The following is a 22,398-nucleotide window of genomic DNA, read 5'->3' as shown; positions in this document are numbered from 1 at the left end:
AAGGATGTTCATGTTCTTCTTAGTCATTCATTTGTTTTTTGGTTGTTTGTAGAGCTTATGAGCTTATAGTAGTAAAATAAAAGAACGAGCACAAATTAAGGTTTGACATTTGACTCTTTCAAGTCCTCTGACTAAATCGACCAGGGTGTCCTACCGAGTTGCGAGTTTTAATCAGAGCTCAAACCCCACCAAACTGCTAGTCCTGCAGTAGTACCTGAGACCGAATGTGGGTTGTTGCGCAGAGCCTCCATGAAGTTAGAGAAGGAGGCCATTTCTCTCCAGATCTGCCCCAGCTGCTGGGTCTGCTCATCGTCCAGCAGCAGCTCTTGAGCATCAGCATAGAATCGAGCAAATCTGCAACCAGAACCAAGCATACTGCTTTATCTTGACCGCTCTTCCTATTACGCCACACAAATAATGCTGGGTCATTTACCTTAACCAGTGTTGTTTTATGTTTCCATTAAATAGTTGTAACCAAGCGGTATTAATGTAGCCCAGTTGAGTTACTGTACGGTTTTAAAACAAACAAAATTTGAATTGTACCATATGCTATATTCAGTTGAATAATATATTAAATAAATATATTATAATATATTATTATTATTATTATTATTAATAATAATAAACAAACCCACAAAAGTATTATGAATCCCACAAACTACTAGACACAATGCTAAAGCGAAATAAGTAATGCCTCTGATACAGCAACTACCAAACACGTTTTTAGAGAACCCACATGCAGTTGTTGTAGTTGGAGACGACTCCAGGGGACTCTCCACTGGTGGGATATCTGAAACAGGGGTTGTTGGCGTTGCAGAAGATCCCTTGGATCCAGGGGAGAATCCCCGTCGAGGGCATGGCCTTGTTGGGGAAGTGACCTGAAGGCACACGCAGTGATGAATGACGAGGTTTGATGCGCTCGCCCGAAGAGGCTAATCGAAAGGAGCTAGCATCACATATATTTGAGCTCATTGTTAAAACGTCAACGAATGAAAAAAAACAGTGAGCAGAACATATTACTAAAATCATCTGTAGACAACTACAACCATAAAACAATAGTAAAGTGAAATATTGTGAGAAATATGACTCCTTACACTCATGTTGCCTGTACAGTGGGTTGGCCTTACGCAGCCACACCAGACCGATGAACAGCATCACAGGCCACAGGATCTCCACCAGGAAGCGGATCTAAACAGGTACAAAGTGACACCAAATGCTAGGAACCTACATGTGTCAAGTTCCAATAAACACCTAAAGATTAACTTATGGAAACCTTAAGGCCTATGTCTTTTTAATATTTGTAGAAAGCAAGTTGTCAGGTCAGACAATGTTTGGAAAAAGGAAATATCCTGAATAAATTCAATAATTAGGTTAATTGAATATATTTTAAGGCTCATTCTATGCATATTCATCAACGGCATCAAGTATAAAATGTATCAGTCAGTTATGCATATTCCGTATCTCAATCTTTTTGCGTCTGTTTTTGCGTCTGAGTTCAGAAACTCAGGCAGTCAAAACATTTTAGAAAACACTGGAGCAGGTTGGGGTTGATGGGCTGCAGGCTACCTTCTGTCTCTTGCGTAGAGTCCAGTTTTTCCACAGCAACAGGCGGATTTGACTGCCTGTATTCATCTCTGGACAGCTCAACCCCTGGAAGGGGTCATCAGACTCTGATAAACCTGGACATTGAGGGCTTTGTCAGTTTACACCCACAGTGATTCTAAATGATCATGTAATGTGTGTGCGTGTGTGAGTGTGAATGTCGTGTAACAAAAATATCGTGTCATGGCCTTAGTAGAATGTCAAGCATGCACATCAATCTGCTTGTCTGCAACCGCACAAACAAACTATCCCCCCAACACATACACACACACACACACACACACACACACACACACACACACACACACACACACAGACACACACATCATCATGTGTGTGGCAATGCGTCAAACTCAACTGGTTACTCAATTGCTAAATGTGAAGACCTTGTGTCACATCATTATGTGATTTATCTAAAAAATAATTTCTTCATAACCTTTAATGAGTCATGCAACATATTTGTGAGAAGTAGTAATTTTCCATCATATAGAATGAAGTTAATCTGTAATGAAAGTACCCATCTGACAATTAATGTGAATTCATGAATTAAAAACCAATCAATCCTGTCCCAACCATGTAAGTTTGAACATAATGAATGTCATTAGTCAATGTTCATAACAATCGTAATCAAATAAACACACATACACGTATTTGTCTCAACTCATAATTACTATCATTAGTATTATTGAGCCTACAACTGACAATTTCTGTCTCCAGCTACTTTGAAAGCTGTTCTCTACACTCGGTACTGTCATGGCACTTAGCAAGCAGTGAGGGCTTATAAAAAAGGAGTGGCACTGAAACTTCAACCTTGCAATTAGTTGGTTGCCAGCCCACAGTAAATGGGTTGTGAAATATTTACCATTCCATCCTTCCCTATTCTCCCTATTCTCTATATTATAATCATAAGGCTGTCTAAAAAGCATTTAAAGGCCTCAATCTTGAACTACGTTGTCCTGTTATGAATACAAGAATCACAGTGCTACCAGAAAAAGTCCCCAGTGTATAAAAGTTAGTAACATGAGAATATTTATAATTTCTTTCGAACTAGACAGACATGCCTTGTTTTATGAGGAAACACAATCCGTGACGACCATCCAGAACACAGAAGAACACATTCTGTTGACAGGATCAGGGTATACAGAGAAGAACAAACCTAGCTCCAATAACCAATCACCACCAAGTACATGGAAGTTCTCAACACCCACTACACCCAATTAAACAACAACGCTTCCTCCGAACCACACACATCCAGCGCCTTACCTCTGGCGGAAACGTTGAGAAGGACCCACTACATGGAGAATAGAGAGATGGCCGAGCAAGTTGAAGCGATGGCCGTCATTAAGCCAGGTAAAAGAGCTTGCCCCGTAGATCCCAGCTGTCCAAATTCTGCCCCTTCTACTCCCCCCTTCACCACCCTCCTCTCTCTCTCTCTCTCTAACGGTCGCCTTCAGGTCAGCTGGGTTCCTAATCTGATTGCTCTAATCCCCCCTCAGTACAACATAGGCACGCTGGGAAAAAGACAACAGTCATCCATTTTGAAGAATTGGCTTGGGGTCTGCTGTTGGGAGTAGGAAGTCATGCGAGTTGAGGACAAGCTCATCATATTAAGGCCGGAAAACGCAGGTTCGATCCTCCAAATTACTATAGTCAGGTGTAACTTTTTCAGTGTTTTCTTGAGCCAGAAACAAGTGGACCTTGTTCTAACTCGTGGTCATGGTACACACATGATACATTGCTTTCCACCCAATCTTCACCCTGTAAAACACAAATATACAATATTCTGTATGTGGAGGTTTAGGTGATAAATTACGGGATGCGTTTCAGTAGATAAGTGTACAGGTCACTTATCAGCTCAGCTAAGGACAGCAGCGAGCGATACGAGCGATGACACTGAAGGCAGTACAACCAACAGTACACACATTCATGCTGTAATCCCTGTTAGAATACCAACAAGTCACTCTCGGCTTCTACTTAAAACTAAAGGGAAGGGTGAGGCAGGGTGTTGCTCAGCATAAATCTAGCCACAGCGTGTAAATATAGGCTACTGTGTTACACTGGTGGAGAGAGACGTGTAGTTAAACCCACTAATCCCACTAAGAGTCCAAGAAAGAAATAGGACCATTGCGAAATCCAACTGAGCCACATTCTTCTTCGCATGAATGACGATTGAGCCAAACAATATACAATGAGATCAAAATAAGTCCACATGGGCAGAAATATGATTCTTAATTACACTTTTAATTTGCAGCAATAAACGTTGCAGGTCTGTCGAGCCACACACATGAAAATTGGTGTGGTCAGTATAAATGAATATAAAATGTAAACAAATACATATGGTTTACATACTGAAACAGATGTACCAAATATAGGATCTTGCTTGCCGAACTTCCGGGGTAAATAAATCCCCTGCTTAAAATACTACTCGTTGTGGATAGAATAACACCATCTGATCAGGGTTTAAAGAATGGAACAAATGTAACATAATTCAACATTTTAAAAGGCAACATTGCAATCAGAATCTGTGTACATTAAGTGCATTGTGTGATTACAATAAAAATAACTTTGTTGTCACTGTACATATAATCATTGTATTGTAATACAATTAACATTTTAAAACAGAAACAATTGAACGGGCCCACAACAGTTAAAAGACTGGTGTCCGTTCTCAGACGAAGAGAAAAAGTAGACATTAGACAATGTCTAACATATTCGACTTTGATGGTCATCTCCCATAACGTCAACAAGTAGCAGACATGTTGAGATAGATAGAGGAGATATCCTTCCAACACTTTCGTGGTTTACTTCGGTACGCCTTCGACCGCCGCCCGCTCCCTCGTGCTTTTCCCGATCGCATTCCCGCAGAACGCACACTTTTTCCTCCCTTGCAACATGCGCACTCTTTTCTCATATTTACACACACAAAAACGAGGACACGGCTCTGTTCTGGGTTTTTTTTGGCGCGGTGATGCTTCAGACAAAATGAGCCTCTCTGTGCTCCATCTCCTGCAGCCGTCGGCTGCGCAGTCTTTGGTACACGGGTTTGACCCCGCCGGGGCTGAGGTCGTCGGGGCTGCTGGGGGGCGGGGACAAGGGGTCGAAGGGGAGGGACACCTCCGAATCCGTGCTGCCCTCCCCCGAGTCCTCCGAGCGGAGCCGGCTCAGCGATGGGGGGGACGCGCCGCCGCCCGCCGGCTGGCTGCTGTGAGGGGAGGAGGGCGGGGAGGAGGACGTGGAGGAGGTGGACGCGGTGGAGGCGGCGGTCCAGTCGGGGAGCGTCCTGGCCTGGCGGCCCGCGGAGACGGGGGGCTTGTAGAAGGTCTCCGGGGGGGGCTGCAGAGTCCGGGGCTTCCTGAGGGTGATGAGGGGGCTCGGCGCCCCGTCCGTCGCGCTAGTCCGTCTGCTGGCCGACCAGGCGGGCTTCACCGACGCCGCGTACGGGTTGTTGGGGAACACGGCGCCGACGCCGCCGCTCGCTACTCCGGAAGAGGCCGTCGCCGCGGTAACGTTCGGCACCGCGGCGCTCGCCGGCGGCAGGTTGGCCATGATCATGGCCGTCCGGGGCGTGACGTCGTAGTGCTTGTACTTCCTGTCCCACGTCCTCCTCTGCATGGTGTGCGTGTCGATGTAGGGGGTGATGTAGTAGGTGCTGACCCGCGAGGAGGCGCCGCCCGGCGCCGCCGCCGCCGCCGCGCCGGGGGCGGGGGCGGGCTTCTCCGGCTCCGCCCCCTCCTCGATGGTGTCCTCGATGAAGTTCCGCTCCGCCGAGCCGCTGCCGGCGTCGGCGTCGGCCCGGGGGTTCCGGTCGCCCGCGTGGAGGGCGGGGGCGGGAAGGCGCTCCAGGGGCATGCTGATGGGCCGCGAGGCGAGCCTGGAGCGCTGGGCGCGGAGCTGCACCTTGGGGACCATGGAGGTGTTGGCGGAGGAGGGTTGGGTGAGGCCCGGCCGGCCGTACCCCAGCGCGGGCCTCTGGGGGACCTGGCCGCTGGCGGGCGGCTGGACCCCGTTGGGGAGGTCCAGGGCGGAGGTCCTGTCTGTGCCGGGCTGCACCTCCTCCATCTCGCTCAGGATGTGGGCGGAGGGGATCACGGAGGAGTGCCTCTTGTACACTCTGCCGCTCTGCAGGGGGGGGTCACAACAATGACGCTTAAGCAACAGAACTGACGGCACTCAGTTGTGCTGAACTAGCACTGTATGAAGTATTACAGAACACTGAATACAAAGACATTCACGAGGGCATCGGTACGAGCTAGCACTTTTGCTTGCACCTTTAAATAAACCGTATGCATTAGGCGGTCCCTTAGGGCTGGGCGATTTGGCCTGAAAATAAAATCTCTGATTTATTCATACCAAACCCGATTATCGATTTTAATTGTTTTTTTTTCTACAAATGACAAATATATATATTTTTTAAGTTTGGATTCTGTTTGGAGATTAACATTGATCACAACAAAAGCAAAATTTGGTTGCCAGAGACTTTGGGCAAACTCGAAACACTCACTTTTTTCAGCGCATGCTTCCATGTTGACATTTAACCCTTCAAAAATATTTTTTTCGATTATTACAACCCTTTTAATAATCACTGTTCTTCTAAAAAAAAAAATCGATTATTGACAATAAACTCGAATTACGATTAAAAATCGATTAATCGCCCAGCTCTTGCGTCCCTCATCTGTACATGAACAAAACATGGCTATGGATTCTTGGATTACTTTTATCCAAGAAAAGACAGAACCATGGCTTGGATCAGCGGATCGGCACGCCGACATCGACACACACACACACACACACAAACATCTGCCCTCACCTCCTTGATGTCCAGCAGGGAGGTGGAATGGCGGCTGAGCCTTTGTTCCTTCTCCTGGGCGGTGAGCCTGGGGGAGGCCTGGCCACCGCCGGCAGCCAGCTGGAGGTCGGAGGTCGAGAGCTGGGCGGCGTTGCGGTCGAAGATGACATTGAAGTGGCGCACCAGCTGCTCCACCATCAGCGCCTGGTAGGGGTAGTCCACCAGCGACGAGAGGGACACCTCGGCGTCCGTCTGCCGCGGCTTCACCAGCGTGGGGCCGAAGATGATGCCCAGGTTGCTGGCCGTCATCTTGTTCTCCTCCGCCTGCTCCGTCACCCTGGTGGGATGGGTGGAGGAGGAGGAGGAGGTGTTATTCTGGCGTGATCGGGTTGTGTTCTTCTGGGTGAGGGCACTATTGCTGCAAAAATGGCACAAGCCCTGAATAGTGTAATGAGCAACTATGTGCGTCAGGCCATTTCCTCTGGGCTATGAGGAAGTGTGGGCGGGGGGGGGGGCTTTTCCATTTATGTAATGCCATTATGCAGAAGTTGGATTATCCCTTTGTCTGTCTGCCCCCATAAAGCAGCACACAAAATAAATCGTTAAATGGCTAAATGCACCTAGGCAGGCTTGATCTATATGTGTGTTTAAAGGTAAGGTATGTGTACCTGTGCAAGTCTGCTATATACATATGTGTTTAAAGGTAAGGTTTGTGTACCTGTGCAGGTGTGCTATATACATACGTGTTTAAAGGTAAGGTATGTGTACCTGTGCAGGTATGCTATATACATACGTGTTTAAAGGTAAGGTATGTGTACCTGTGCAGGTATGCTATATACATACGTGTTTAAAGGTAAGGTATGTGTACCTGTGCAGGTATGCTATATACATACGTGTTTAAAGGTAAGGTATGTGTACCTGTGCAGGTGTGCTATATACATACGTGTTTAAAGGTAGGCTATGTGTACCTGTGCAGGTATGCTATATACATACGTGTTTAAAGGTAAGGTATGTGTACCTGTGCAGGTATGCTATATACATATGTGTTTAAAGGTAAGGTATGTGTACCTGTGCAGGTGTGCTATATACATACGTGTTTAAAGGTAGGCTATGTGTACCTGTGCAGGTATGCTATATACATACGTGTTTAAAGGTAAGGTATGTGTACCTGTGCAGGTATGCTATATACATATGTGTTTAAAGGTAAGGTATGTGTACCTGTGCAGGTGTGCTATATACATACGTGTTTAAAGGTAGGCTATGTGTACCTGTGCAGGTATGCTATATGCATATGTGTTTAAGGGATGCCAACCAATGTTTAAAGGTAGGTTAAGTGCACCTGTGCAGGTGTGCGATGAGGAAGCGCAGCGTCTTGTAGTGGGCGGGCGGCAGCTGGCGGAGCAGGTCCCGGATCTTAAAGATGGCTCGGTTGAGCTGGACGCTGGGCCCTCTCTTCTCGGCGGTCGGGGCGGCGGCTCGGACTGCCTCCGCCTCCTCCACCAGCGCCCGCTGGCACTCCTTGGCCAGGCCGATGAAGTCGTTGTAGTGTCGGTAGAGGATGAGGGGCTCCGGGAGCTGCCGGGGGGAAAGGGGATCATTGTATGGTCAGCTTTCGGCGACCCGTGCCGCACCACGATTTCAGTGGTTCGGGGATTTTGTAGTTTACTTCCGATGCACAGCCATGGCTCTCATGGTGACAGTGGCCTGAGCACGGCAGCAATCGCCTATGAAACATGTCTGACTAGAACATAGACAAAAGTCCGCTGGTGGGTCTGGGAGGTTTTCGTGGCCCACCTGTCTCAGGTAGAGTTTGAGGACGTTGCTGATGTCGTGGGGGGAGAGGTCAGACAGCTCCACCAGCTCCTTGCCGTTCTCAAACGCCTGGCAGAGCTTCTCCACGCGGGACTTGGCCCCGTTCACGCGGTAGATGCCCTGTATCAGCAACAGTAAGGTAAATGTTTTATGTTTAGTAAAGTACAGAGAAAAAAACCAAACTTGGGTCATATTTAGTAGTACATTGTAATTATAAAAGTGTCATCCCCAGAAAGCCATTTGAAAAAAAAAATGGGCAATTACAGTGCTATCCTTACAGTTTAATTGTATTGTTTGGCATCTCTTAAAAGATGCAATTCTTGACTATGTCTTGTGTGAAGCAAACGATTGGATGAATCAAGTAACCAACCGTTTAAACTGTTTTGACCGTTTTCATTGTTTTGCAATGTGTAACATTGGCTTCATTTTTAAGCCTCTGTGGTTTATTATTGCTTGGTGGGAATTTTCCCCTCAGGGGCTGTACAGGGCCAATAAACGGTTAGGAAAGAAAACAACACTACCTTGATGTTGAGGGCTCGGCTCTCAATCTCAGAGGTGCACTTCCTGATGATGAAGGGGATTCCGTCGGGGCTGTTCTTGGCTGCCTGGGCGAAGTCGATGCCAAACAGATGCAGTCGTCCCTGAAGCTTCTTGTGGCCACACTGGATGGCCAGCGTCTCCAGACACTTTTTGTGGCAGGCCAGTGAACACTGGGCATCGCAGGGGAGAAAGACGAGGATTTCAGTCAGTTTACATATTAGATTCTGGGTAGTTAGGAGGCTCTCGATCCAGATGCATCATAGCACTGAACAAAAATATGTCGATTTTTCATCACTGTATATTGTCCATGTCATGTTTATTCCTGTCTACATGTTTTTCTGTGGTGAGAGGGTTTGTTATCTATCATGTGGGGGGCCATGGATGGATGTCATGATTGCTGCTGTCTATATGTTTTTATATGTTTTTCTGTGTATATGTGGGAAGAGGGTTCATCTGTCATCTGTTGTATATTCGGGAAGAGAGTTTATTTGTTATCGGTGTGCTACACAGTGTTGTTACACTGTGTTGTGCCTTTTGAAACGTATGCTGCCCTGAAACCAACTTGACTGTGTGAAAACAATTATCCCCTTGGGGACATTCAGGAACCTCAAGAAGGAGGCTCATGCTAGGAGACTCTCATTCCCAATCTGACTTGGTACATTGTTCTGCCTGGAATGTTAGTTTGTGTGTATTCATCTTGACAGATGACATGAATGGGTGGTTTCACGTGACCGGGCAAAAAGATTCAGTGTCAAGGCCACTGGTTGCTTTGGCAATGTGAAAATTTTTTTGTGAACAACAACGCAATCCAATTCCTTTTTTGCAGGAATGTGTTGGAAATGTCAAGAACCGGTCTCACGTATGTACATAATACATACAGCAGAATTTGAATCATATTACACATAACCATCACTGTGAGTTACGGGGTACATGATGTAACTATTACCAACTGTTTCCTATGCTTTCTATTAAAGCTGAATAGCCTTAAATTGCCATGGTGATACTATTTATGTAGTAATATATAAAAATATTGTTTTCCTGAGTTAGGATACTTGTTAATGGTCTTTCTACATTAACATTAACAACAATGCAATATTGCAACAAAAATAATTGCAATGGGTCGATACTTTGACCAACTCTCTGCCACTTTGTGGTATTCAAAATCAACACATCATTTGAAAGACAATTGTATTCATAGTATACTATGCCGTACTGTCGGCGCCACTGCAAACATGCAAATATACATGCTACATACACAAATACATCGGTGTGTCCACACCAATAGTGCGTGCATGACTCATAGCGAGAGGATAGATGAGTGCGACATAACACAAGTATCATGTTGCTAGCCAAATAAGGAGCCACTAATGTACACTTTGAGCGTCAACGAGCTGCTATGTGTTGCACTTCAACCGGTTTGTCGGGAACGCGCCACCTAGACCGGTGGTTTATTCTAATCAACAGAGAAAGACCTTTACTGTGTGTGTGTGTGTGTGTGTGTGTGTGTGTGTGTGTGTGTGTGTGTGTGTGTGTGTGTGTGTGTGTGTGTGTGTGTGTGTGTGTGTGTGTGTGTGTGTGTGTGTGTGTGTGTGTGTGTGTGTGCCAGGGGCCCCCAGCGACCACGGGATGCCCTTACCTCCTCACACTCTGCCCCGTGGAACACCACCAGGCTGTCACACTCGCGGCACTTGGAGGGGGCCCTCAGCTTGCGTAGCTTGTGGCTCTGGGCCGCCTTCGACATCTGGGCGTTGCGGAAGGGCCCTGGGGAGCTGGCTGTCTCCGTCACCATCTCCGCAAGACCTGGGAGGGGTGGGCGAAAATGTAAATGGACTGCATTTATATAGTGCTTTTCTAACCATTGGGCACCCAAAGTGCCTTACAATGTTGCCTAGCATTCACCGTTCACGCACACACCGGCGGCGGAGTCAGCCGTGCAAGGCGACAGCCAGCTCGTCGGGAGCAGTTAGGGTTAGGTGCCTTGCTCAATGACACCTCGACACTCAGCTAGGAGGAGCCGGGGATCAAACCAGCAACCATCAGGTGACCAGCCGACCCGCTCTACCTCCACAGCCACTGCCGCCCGGTAAAGGAAGGGTTCAGTCAGCGAATGGGCTTGGGCTAAATCATGAGCCTTTTGCTTTTGGAGACTTGGTGAACAATAACAACAACAGGAACAACAAACCTGTTAGCGGTTATTATGGGATGTGTTCAACCAGAAGTAGACCACGAATCAAATCCTCAAACAACAGCACAGGGTCGGAAAAATCGAATCAAACACAAACCTAAAAATGCTTCCTCGTGAAAGGAGGATTAACATCCTACTTTGGCTTTGGAGTTTAATAACAACACATCGTGTCTGGTGAACACAATAATACATCGTCTGGCGACAGGGGCCATCTCTGCCTGCTCATGTCCATGTCGTAAGTCAACATCTGGCCTTGTTGCAGAACTAGGCCACTACACTTCCTGTAGTGGCCTAGCATCAAATGGTCCATTGTAAGTAAGGGGCTATTTTCAACTGGGACGACGACCAGCGATGGTCTTAAAGAGTGAAATAGTCAAACGTTCCCTGCTTCGGTTCCCTTGGTTCACAGACAAAGGCCTCGCTTGGAAGCGTTTGGCTTTAAAGGGCTGCAGCATACACAGCCATGATTCTCTATCGAGCCATGGTTTACTCGATATTGCTATAAAATATGCAGATTACAAAGTACCCTGCCCTAAGCTGCAGCCTAACTAAAAGGCTATCAAACTATTTAGAAGTATATCCGGCTAGCTCTACTAGAGTAAAAAGCAGGTCAAAAACAGCTCTGGTGGGGTTGTAAAAAAAAATAGTAAGTAAGTAGTAAAACACAATTCTATTTATTAGACAGCCCTAAACACACACACACACACACGCACACACACACACACGCACACACACGCACGCCCCGTCCCTCTTCCATCTGGTGGTATGCAGCCACACAGGCTGTTTGAAGTTTGAAGTTAAAGGTTGTATAAACACGCCCGCACATACACACACCCACACACACACACACACACACACACACAGCCTCTTACCGTTGTCGGATGGAGAGGGGAGCTCCCTCTCGTCCAGATCATCAGCTGACGACATGGTCCCTGTGGAAGGGGTCCTGGGGAGCTGGCGTTTGAAAACGCCTGCAAAGGAACAAAATCAACCCAGATCCCTCATCATCTCAGCTCTCAGCCTCACCTGGCTGAGAGCGCGCGTACAGTTTGATAGGGAAGTGCATTCCTAATGTATACACAAGTCAGAGCTATGTGTGTGTGTGTGTGTGTGTGTGTGTGTGTGTGTGTGTGTGTGTGTGTGTGTGTGTGTGTGTGTTTTGGTTCCCCAAAGACTTCAGGGTGACTTAATGGTAGAGAACCAGTCGAGCGGTCAATGAGGAAGTTGGGACATTTTGCACGTCTGAAACACGACGAAAAAGACTGCATATACCCACAGCAACAGCGTATAAAAACAGTATTCAACACAAGAGAAGACATCGACTTTCATGCTTTGCCAATTTTTCTCAGCTTAACACACTTAGAATATAAAATGTATGAGATCAAATAAGAGGTACTTATTGAAGATAGGAAATTAAGGAATTATTAAGAGTTATACGATCAGACCTTCCAAAAACTCACTGCATTTCGTTGTACTGGTTGTCCTAACTTGTGCTATAACAATAAAATCTTGTGCTATAACAATTGAATCTAATCTAATCATGTTTGTTGCTGCTGCTTTAGAGCTCATCCATCAAGAACCGCCACCACCACCATCATTTCTGCGACATCGCCTCCTTGCTAATCCCAAATCCCAAAGAAAAGCTTGATCCTTACCGGGGCTGGCGGTGGGAGAGTCCATGGAGCGAGACTCGCTACTGCCCCCCGCGCTCTCCGAGTCGCTGCACATGCCGCTCTGGCTTCCCTGGCTACCCGAGGCCCAGGCTCGCGTCGGGCCTCTCAGAGCTGCTTGAGGAAAGAACAGGGCAACACACATCCTTGTCACCAACGATTCACATCTGATCGCATCTTGCCGCGGCGGAATGCAGATCGTCCTTGATAAGGATACGCGTGCATTAATAAGGAAGCAGAACTGATTGAAGTTGTGTCTGCGTGTGTGGCACTAGAGACGCCCCACATGAGCTAAGAAGCACAACAAACCCCTGGTAGTTGAAAACCACAAAAGTCCCTTGCAGGATGCTCATTTTTCACTCATGTAATTTGTCTCTCGGAACGTCACCGACATTTAAACAGAATTCGGTGAAGACGGCAGGATATTTTCAAAGTGTTGGGTTTGCTAACATATATAGAATGTGGTTTCTCATTCAGATTTCAAGTAGTACATTACGCAGGGGAAATATTAGCTGAAACCTAGACTTAAAACTAATCCCCTTTTCCGCACCAAATTATGACTTCAAAAGTCCTCCAGCGAACCTTGCACTGATTACTTTCCTGATCAGGCGATCAGGAAAGAATCAAGCATAGTTTGTGCATTCAGCCTTCCTGCTTAGCTCAAATAGTCTGTGGTGTGTGTGTGTGTGTGTGTGTGTGTGTGTGTGTGTGTGTGTGTGTGTGTGTGTGTGTGTGTGTGTGTGTCTGTGTGTCTGTGTGTGTTTGCATTTGTGCGTGCATGGGCCTACCTTGCGCCTCGCCTACGCAGTTGGACTTGCCGGGCCGGGTGTACTGGGGGCTGTCCACCTCGTCGCCGCTGAGCAGCTCGCCGGAGGCCTGGGACAGGTTACCATGGGACGAGTGGCTGCTGTCCACCGACCTCTTGTGGAACAGGAACCTTAGGAGGGCAAGGGGGAGAAGCTGGTTTGAATGCAATACCTCCGTGTGATTTCCTTGCCCATAAAAGGACGCGGGTGTTGCAGTTCTGCATTTTGATTTCGATCCGTGATATAAACCTGGCATTTTAAACAGGTCACGGCAGAGTAGCTACCCTGTTGTTTTGGTCGGTAGGAACCATCATTACACTTTGTTTATGCATTTTCTTAAGCACCTCTGGTAAGCAGCAGTGAGGAAAAGAAAGTAAAGAAAAACAGAACTGAAGACTTAAACTGAAACCTGCCTGTCTTTCTCTTTCATTTGTATAGGGCAGCCACTGGAAGGGCATATAATTAAAAGTATTAGGCAAAATGTATTGTATACCGTATAAACTTGCAAGGACATTACATATAGGCTTTACATATACTTTCTCTGAGAGGCCCATCTACACAATGAAAACCTGGAAAGACGTAGAAGCTTAAAACATGCAGAAATGATATACAAATAACAAAAACAGGGGAAAAATGACGGCACAGGGGACCCGGGATTTGCACGGTTGCCTGGACAATGGCTGCCGTCATTACGTGAATATCTTTGATTCATAGTTGTCCGTTAAAAATGGACCAACCACATTAGTCACTTCGCAGTGTTGACGAAAAGGCCCAACACTGCTGGGAGAGAGAAAAACAATAGTATTCCACTACCAAATAGTGCTGATAGCATTGTACCCTAGCACAATGTGTGCTCTTTGTGTGTGCTCTTTGTGAGTGTGTGTGTGTGTGTGTGTGTGTGTGTGTGTGTGTGTGTGTGTGTGTTCCAGCAGTGTGTACGTGTGCATGTGTTCCAGCAGTGTGTGCGTGTTCATGTGTGGATGTGTTCCAGCAGTGTGTGTGTGTGTGTGGCAGTGTGTGTGTGCGTGCGTCCGTATGCGTGCATTTTAAAGCTGGTGTTGTGAACAGCGTTGATAGCGAACGCAGAGTCACTCGAAACCTGAGCCAGAATCCCACACTTGCAATCTGCTCTGCCGCATTCAGCCTGTGCCACAGATATTTCCTGAGGAAGGGCAGAAAATTCAACTCGCATTCTCTCCCTCCCCCCTACACACTCTGGTTTTCTATCTCTCTCACCCACCCTCTCTCTTTCTGCAACTCCCCGTCTGTTTCCACCCACGCATTACTGACTCATTGTCACCCTGAAAGTGGAACCAGGCATAACAACGGGCTGAGACTTCTATAGGACAGTAGAGATTGTCCTAGTCAGCGGTTAGATTTCCCTAAATGCTGGCAGGTCAACACACAAAAATGTCTGAACCATTGGGTCTGAACATAAAGCTTAACCCCTATCTGATGCGATTGAGGTATTCATTATTAGGATAAAAAGATATGGGATTTATGTCTAAATACCGTATAGAAGAATCTGAATAGGTCCACATTGTTGAGCTGTAATATGATTGTTAATATGATTGATGGGTCATGAGAGGATCTTCCAACCCCAATAAATTCAGCGGATGAATAGTTTACGCTTGCATTACTGCAGCCATCATCACAATCAGCATGTCACACACATTGCCAGCATTACGGCTAATAAAAGCATGTGCTGTCAAAGCTAATCATTCATGGTATGATTAGGTTTGACCCTGAAATGTCAAAAAAAAAATCAAATAGCAACAAAGAATAATTCACTTTAAGTTTGGCCCACCAGACAGCGAATGATGGCGGGTCCTTACCTGTCGGAGGAGACGGAGTCCGAGTGAACGCGCCCCTTGGGTAGGTCCTGGGGAAGGTTGCGCACAAACTCGGCGTAGCGCTCGCCGGGCTCGTACAGCTTGGCGCTCTCGCTCAGTGCCTGGAAGTGGGTGGGCAGCGTGACGTTCTGCGCCTGCTGCATCTGGAACCAGTTCACCGTCACCTGGGAGCCGCGCAGGTTCAGATAAAATGTGGGTCAGTTTTAGTTGGCTCGTGGCTTTTATGTATATTTTAATTTGATGATGATTTATTCTGCACTCTCCTGTTTTGTGTTGCTTAAGTTTTAAGGTTTAAAAAAAAAAAAAAGTAGCCGGAGGCCAGAACTTGTTATAGGCAAGGGGGGGCGTTCTAAAGTCTCATTATAATGATTGGATAATGAGACCTTAGAAAACCTAAGGCAGCCTTCCGATTGGTTACGGGTCAAAGTCATAGTTCAATTGCCCAGCTCTTTAGGTATTTAATTGTATATCGAAGGTCATTGGATGTATGACTTCTTCCTATTACAACCTTTTTTTTTTGAGGATTACCCTGCTTTGACCCGGCCTTGTCTCATTACGATGATTGGATCAGGAGACCTCAGGAAATCTAAGGCAGCCTTTCGATTGGCTACGGGTCAAAGTCCCAGTCAAATCGCCCCCGCCTCTGTATGTATTTAACCGTGCCTCGAAGGTCACGTATGACTTATCCTTTCAAACCCTTCTTCTTAGAATCCCCCCCCCCGGCCTTCACGTGAGCAGCTCTGTACGACAGCGAGGAGACACCACCAGCAGGGTACTCACGGCCTTGAGCGTGAGGTCACACTGGAACACCAGCTCTCTGATCTGGGTGAGGACGATGCTCTTGGCGTTGGCCAGGTCCATGCGCCTGGCGCCCGCGTCCGCCAAGCAGCTCCGACACTGCTCCTGGGCCTCTTCTGCCTGGAGCCCGGGGTAGAGACCGGGGAGAGACCGGGACCCAAGAGTCGGATTAGTGATGTGTTCTTCACAACACAGGGAATCAACATACTTACACTGCAAAGGGACAATTCGTGGACGTTCATGGGCGCAACAACACAAGAACAAATGAAAGATAGCACTAAATTAATTGTAAATATTACTTATTTTATTTCATTTTACATTGTCCTTTTCTACTTATTAAACCCTGGGTCAGAGACAAACGCAATTTGGATTCCTCTATTTGTCTTGCACATATTTTGGTATTGACAGTAAAGCTGACTTTGAACTTTGAACTTTGAAAACGATTGCCCTCCTTGAAATAATCCCAAGTACTCTCCGTTCAACCCGTCACAAACCAGGCAAAAAATAACAATAGCAAAAGAAGGCGTCAACCAACACGATCCTCTATTGTCCTGGAGTGTCTGCGCCGTAGCGCCTGGTAGTACCTTCTGCAGGGCCTCCTCCTCGATCTTCCTCTTCTTCTCCAGCTGCTTGCTGCCCGCCGTCGTGGCCGGGGGCTGGCTCTGCTGCTGCTCTTCCTGGGAGCGGCTGGTGGACGAGCGCGCCCTCTGGTACTCCTCCCTGCGCTGGGCCTGCAGCGCGCGGGCCTTACGCATGCTGGTCTCCGCGTCCAGCTGGAAGGGGCCGAAGAGGAACGTGACTAAATGGAACCGGGTAAAAAATAACCGTGGAAAAAAAAAAAAACGTGGAACAGCCACACAGTTGGGAGTGTAGGTGTGGAGAGTCTTGGTTAGGCAGTATTCATTTACACTTTTCAATAAGGTCACATTAATTAACCATTAATTAAAATGAGTGACTACAGTAATAAGCGTTAGGTAACAATGAACTAACAGTTAACTCATTTTCTAGTAATCATTTACTAATGGTGTTCATGAACAAGATATTAATTTTTACGTTATTGAAACGGGTAAGGGTTAACCCTAACCCCTATGCTAATGTTATGTAATAATACCTTTTACTGTGTTAACAAATATGAATCACTTTATCTGTTTATTAACTGTTAGTCAATTGTTAATTAGAATGAGGTAATGCTAATAAATGGTTAATAAATGTACTGTTATTGTAAAGTATTACCCATACATTAGCTTATAAGTAAATGTATGCCTTCTTCAAGTATGAAATATCCTATGCCGTTTTAAAATATATATTTTTAATAATGACGTTTGCCCTATTTCAGATACGCCATTTTAGCTGTTAACATCAGCTGTTAACATCTCCTAAGAAAACATTTATAAAGCTATGAAACACACTCTCAAACACAAGCACGATTAAACTTAACGACTGGGGATTGACCTTCCTCCACACCACTCCACCCTGCAGCCACGGCTCAACTTGAAGAATGTTACCAGGTACAGAGATAGCATCTGGGATTCAGATTGTGAGCAGAAGGCCGCACGTCACCAACAGTTTCAGCGATCATTCCATAGCGGGAAAACTCCTGCGTACCATTTTCTTCTGCTCTCTCTGCCACTGGTCCTTGATGTCCTTCCTCAGCTTGTCCAGTTCGTTCTTACGGGCCGACAGCGGCTAAGAAAGAAACAGAAGTCAGCGATGACCGTCATCGGACGGCAAGGTTGTCTATCGTGGCCAATAGAAAATCGCCATTCAAATGGGGCTATTAGACGATCAGTGATTGGGCCAAAGAGAAAGCATGTGTTTTTATAACAAAGCTAACATGCCAGCCAGACTGTTGTTCCTGAACCAGTTCATGCTTATACTATGTGTGTATGTTAGTTGTGGTTACCTGGATGAACTTGTTGGTTTGAAGGGCCATGACGCTCTGAACAAGCAGCTGGCTGTACTCAATGTCCTTCTTCAGCGTGGAGACGTAGATGTCACTGAATGGCATGTAGTCCTTTGATGAAAGAAAACAGAAATGACTTTGGATGAGGATATTGTTTATTATACTTGATATTAAAGTTCCACATGATCAGAAGAGTAATTCCTAACCGCAGATTATTAATTACCTGTTGACTTAGTAGGGCCTTTGCAGACTCTGCCATTTTGCCATAGCTTTTAGCACACTCGATATCTACGAAGAGGAGAAAGAAGTGTGAGGGACAGAGTGAGAATCAGAATAAGCCTTCAAATGTTTTTGTGATGAGTGTACTCTTCAAATGCAGGGTTCACGTGCATTTACAACTGGATTGCCAGAGTTAACGCTCTTTCCACACAGGGAAGTAGTTGCACGAATGCAACTACTTCCCTGTGTTGAATGAGCGTTCATACAAAAAAATCTAAAACACTCCATTGGAATCGTAGTAGCCCCAAAACGTTCGACATGAACACCAAAGAAACCCCTGGCAGGTTTCTCTTGGACCGGTTCTTGGGCCTCACCCATGGCTAGGCGCTTCTCCACCCAGGCCAGCAGATCCTTGATGTATTTGGACCAGGCTTTGGCGTAGAGCAGCGCAGACTCCACGCCGCTCTGGTTCTTCTGCAGGGTCAGGTCCACTTCCTCCTCCCGCGACAGCGCCACCTCTGGGGGAGAAGCAGAAATGTATTTCCAAAGGTCGTTAGCCTGATAACATAATTCCCTAAGTCATATTTTGGCCAAATTTTGATTTTTAACCTAACTCTACTCTTCTCACGCTGCTGCTTCACTGTGCCTCATTTGGCTATATCCTAAGCCAATCAGAGTGCTTTTTACATTCCATAATCACTATCCGCCGAAGTCATCTATTTGACTTATGCGTTTTTTGACGCTAAATACAAGATGAACCTCAAAATATGACTTTGAGGCTAACGACGTGTAACCCATGTGGAAACTGGCTTCCATTTCACATTGTCCCGTCGGGTCCTGTAATGGGACGCGGTCAAACAGAAAAATACAGAGAGGAGAAAATTGTTCAGCCTCTGGGGGACATGAAAGTGTCAAATGAAATGTTTTGAATAGCGAAAAATGGAATGCGCACGGAATGCAGGCCTCAACCTCCAAAGCACGCTACGAGGAAATGGCTTGGTGAATAGAGCCAAACCGAAACAACATCAGACTTTAAACCGCAGTTCTATCAGTACACGGTACGGCAACGGCCTGTTCACAATTATGCCAACTTTGACGTCACCACCGGGGATTCGCCTGAGCCAGATCAGATACAGCAGTCGCCTAACCCCCAGTGTGTCTCACACCCTGTCGCTAGATCTGAAGGGATTCCTCCTCCGTATCGTAAATACACCTACAGTACGTACTGTACGGGGGGAGCCGTCAATAACCCCCTGAATGACACCTCGGCCGTGCGATCCGTCTGATTCAACCCAAACCCCGCCATGTGTTCCCCATCGCGCGCGTCGCCACTGATTAACAGGCGAGGAATGCTAAACATGTGCATGGAGCTGGGGGGAAAAGGGCAGCCCACGGATAGGATGAGAAAAGCTGCAGAAATAACAGGGGTTGAGAGTGAGACGCACCGGGCGTAGGGCGGGCCCACCTCAGGCATGCGAGAGGCCGTATAGCCTAAACCATTGAGCCAGTTCCCAAAGCGACTCAGGGCCTCAGGCGCAAACCCGGCGCAATATTAAACCGGATCTCCCGCCAGCGCAGTGACTTTAATAACAATCACAGCAATTACTACGCTCTACGCTGAACGCAATTAATACCCTGGGATGCCCAGGGCTAAATTTAATTATTTAAAAGGATGACTGACTGAGTGGCTATGTGTGTTTGCCTGTGTGTGTGACTGTGTGTGTGTGACTGTGTGTGTGTGTGTGTGTGTGTGTGTGTGTGTGTGTGTGTGTGTGTGTGTGTGTGTGTGTGTGTGTGTGTGTGTGTGTGTGTGAGTGAGTGAGTGAGTGAGTGAGTGAGTGAGTGAGTGAGTGAGTGAGTGAGTGAGTGAGTGAGTAATGATTGACACTGCCCTTACCTGCGAGGTCACTTTTCTCCGACACATATCCGCCGGGATCCACAGACAGGTTGTCAAAAGACTAAAAAAAAAAAGGACACGATGCAGATTCAAGCACAGGGAGCGAACAAAAAGCAGCGAGAAACTCATCAAGCGGGCATCAGAGGAAGCTGGGTGCATTCAATCTTGAAGACAGAGAGAAAAATGGCTTTGAGGCTGTTTTCCTGTAAAGTACAGGGCTTTGTAAAGAAAAAAAAAAAAAAACACTAGTTTTTGGAGACCCCTTCAATAGAGCCGTTTGAACTCGTGTTTGAGAGTGGTGCTTTGAAGGTAACCAGCTGAAAAAGGGCCCGGGAGACGAGAGACAAGAGACGAAAGGGAAGATGGGAAGTGTGTGTGTGTGTGACGCGGTCTTACCCTGCTTCTCCTGGTCTGGGGGGGGAACCCCAACCCTGAGCCGCTGTCCACATCTCCCATAAGGAAGTCAGACACTCTGGACACACACAGAGGGAAGAATTTAGCACCAGGAACATGACAGCCGATCATACATAAATACTGCTGCTGCTGCTGAAAATGTTAAAAATAAAACTAATCCCTCGATCCAAAAAGTCTACTTTTATGGTTTGGGTCTTATTCTGCTTAAGTTGGCTGCAATATACTACGCACTATTTGTCTTTTTCGACAAAGCAGGGCAGTAGTGGAAACAGTTTTATAGCCCCTAGCGTTTAACAAAGAAAGTCAGAAATGGTGCTGAAAAGGTAAACAAACACTCTACTCACACATTGCCGAATGTGAATGCCAAAGTGTCAATGGACGCGTATATCTCGCCAAATATAGCCTTTTTGTTTTCTGGGCTCACTTCCCTGCAGTCGACGGCTGTAAAGCAGAGATAAACCACATGAAAACCTCCAACAAAAAGCAGTCACTGCTGACATGATGAGTGCGTCAGATTTGGGTTATAGCTGAGATCACAGTTGCCTATGCATTCAAACCACATTGCTGTGTTTGTAAAAAGGTTCTCAGGTTGCTATTGCCTTTGGTCAAACTATAGGAAAGGTATAGATTTTAGCATTCAGAAAAGCAAACATACATTTAGTTATTACTGCATGACAAAACTAACTAAGAAAAAAAAAGCTAAAAGACAGAATAAACATGGTTACTGATTTTATCGAGTGCAGCACATAATAAAATGTGTTTTTATAGGTTTATAAACTCCTGGCTTCCAAGAAGCAAATAAAGAATCTGTTTTTACAAGTAAAGTGAAAAAAAGGTTTGCAGTGACAAATTGCAGGAATTCAAAAATCAGCAAATGCAATGGCGCTCAAGAACTTTTGAGGCTGACAATTAGAAAGTATATACGTATATACTTAAAAAAAAAAAACTCCTTCTGCATTTGGAAGCAGTGGCTGTGTGTGTCTACGAGGGTCTTACTTCAACAAAAAATGGCTACAGGAAGATCTTCCAAGTGCAGGGAGGGTTTTGAAGAATGCAGTTCATCTCTAATCCCCTAGTTTGATATTCCATTGGCACATCCAAAACAAATCCAAAACGCCAAACACGATCAACGATGCGATAATCCGAGCGTGGATCAACCCTGGAGTCAAAGGTTGGCCGATTCCTTGCACTCTCTGCGTGCGTTTGGTCGTCTCTCTGCGATGCGACCGACCCTTCTCAGAACGCAGTCGGAGGAAGCCACAGGCAGGAGAGGCGGAGAGAGAAAAAACTCTGCAGAGTGCTTCCTGTTTCACCACAGGAAACGCTTGCATTGCTCGACTTTTGTGACGACATGCCGTACCGTCAGAGCGCCACAACCCCTGGCCCCCTTTCGTCACCCCGTAGCGAGACAGAGGGAACCGAAACTCGACTCAAACAATCGGGGAAAAACCGAAAGCTATCAACTCCTAACCCTCCAACGGACTCCGGAAGCACGAATAAATATGTCCCCTCTGCGAATGAGGTGGGGTCACCCGAAAGTTGTGGGGAGTGGAGCAGCCAGTGTGCTGGTGGTGCTGGTGGTGGTGGTGCTGGTCTAACCTGCCACTGGAGCGCTGCTATTCCCAGGCCCCGGGACCTCGGCTGGCTTCTTCCTCAGGACATCCTGCGAGTCTCATAACAATGATTCTAGAGTGCTGACACCCCCCCTGCCCTGCCCTCCCTCCCTCTCTAGGAACCGTTGAAATATGGGAACCACCATCTCAAGTGCAAGGCCCCCACTGACTAATTGTACACTTAACTGGCACGGTTAAGGCGTCAAACTAAACGTCTGATGGATGAGCTGTCGTTGTGCTTTGTGAGTCGACTAATTGTCTCAGCAACGTGTTTCCAAAGTATTCACTTTTTTTACATCA

General features: G+C 46.6%; 2 protein-coding genes across 3 annotated transcripts in view; both read right to left on the bottom strand.

Moving 5' to 3' along the window:
- Nucleotides 1-1,632, bottom strand: part of LOC307085580 (retinal-specific phospholipid-transporting ATPase ABCA4-like) — a gene marked incomplete at both ends in the record, with an annotated part of 52,618 nt that extends 50,986 nt beyond the window's left edge. The window contains 4 exons of the mRNA XM_079750417.1: nt 215-354; nt 737-878; nt 1,095-1,188; nt 1,567-1,632. Of these exons, the coding sequence (XP_079606543.1) occupies nt 215-354; nt 737-878; nt 1,095-1,188; nt 1,567-1,632 (442 nt within the window). The remainder of the gene's footprint in view (nt 1-214; nt 355-736; nt 879-1,094; nt 1,189-1,566) is intronic.
- A 2,190-nt stretch (nt 1,633-3,822) lies between these two features.
- Nucleotides 3,823-22,398, bottom strand: part of LOC307085892 (rho GTPase-activating protein 29-like) — a 34,097-nt gene continuing 15,521 nt past the window's right edge. The window contains exons 1-20 of one of the 2 annotated variants that reach the window (XM_079750811.1): nt 21,482-21,729; nt 20,830-20,926; nt 20,468-20,543; nt 20,072-20,132; nt 18,549-18,692; nt 18,179-18,243; nt 17,956-18,066; nt 17,658-17,738; nt 16,637-16,825; nt 16,035-16,172; nt 15,237-15,418; nt 13,384-13,532; nt 12,581-12,709; nt 11,798-11,896; nt 10,377-10,540; nt 8,722-8,910; nt 8,183-8,320; nt 7,728-7,963; nt 6,410-6,725; nt 3,823-5,721 (exon numbers count right to left, since the gene is read on the bottom strand). In XM_079750811.1, coding sequence (XP_079606937.1) covers nt 4,576-5,721; nt 6,410-6,725; nt 7,728-7,963; nt 8,183-8,320; nt 8,722-8,910; nt 10,377-10,540; nt 11,798-11,896; nt 12,581-12,709; nt 13,384-13,532; nt 15,237-15,418; nt 16,035-16,172; nt 16,637-16,825; nt 17,658-17,738; nt 17,956-18,066; nt 18,179-18,243; nt 18,549-18,692; nt 20,072-20,132; nt 20,468-20,527 — 3,597 coding nt within the window. In that variant the 5' untranslated portion in view covers nt 20,528-20,543; nt 20,830-20,926; nt 21,482-21,729 and the 3' untranslated portion in view covers nt 3,823-4,575. Of the gene's footprint in view, nt 5,722-6,409; nt 6,726-7,727; nt 7,964-8,182; nt 8,321-8,721; nt 8,911-10,376; nt 10,541-11,797; nt 11,897-12,580; nt 12,710-13,383; nt 13,533-15,236; nt 15,419-16,034; nt 16,173-16,636; nt 16,826-17,657; nt 17,739-17,955; nt 18,067-18,178; nt 18,244-18,548; nt 18,693-20,071; nt 20,133-20,467; nt 20,544-20,829; nt 20,927-21,481; nt 21,730-22,398 lie in introns of those variants that run through there. The other variant, XM_079750810.1, reaches the window with a different exon arrangement.

Source organism: Pollachius pollachius (assembly GCF_949987615.1).
Source record: "Pollachius pollachius genome assembly, chromosome: 14".
Taxonomy (NCBI): Eukaryota; Metazoa; Chordata; class Actinopteri; order Gadiformes; family Gadidae; genus Pollachius; species Pollachius pollachius.
This window is presented reverse-complemented; position numbering and strand designations above follow the sequence as displayed.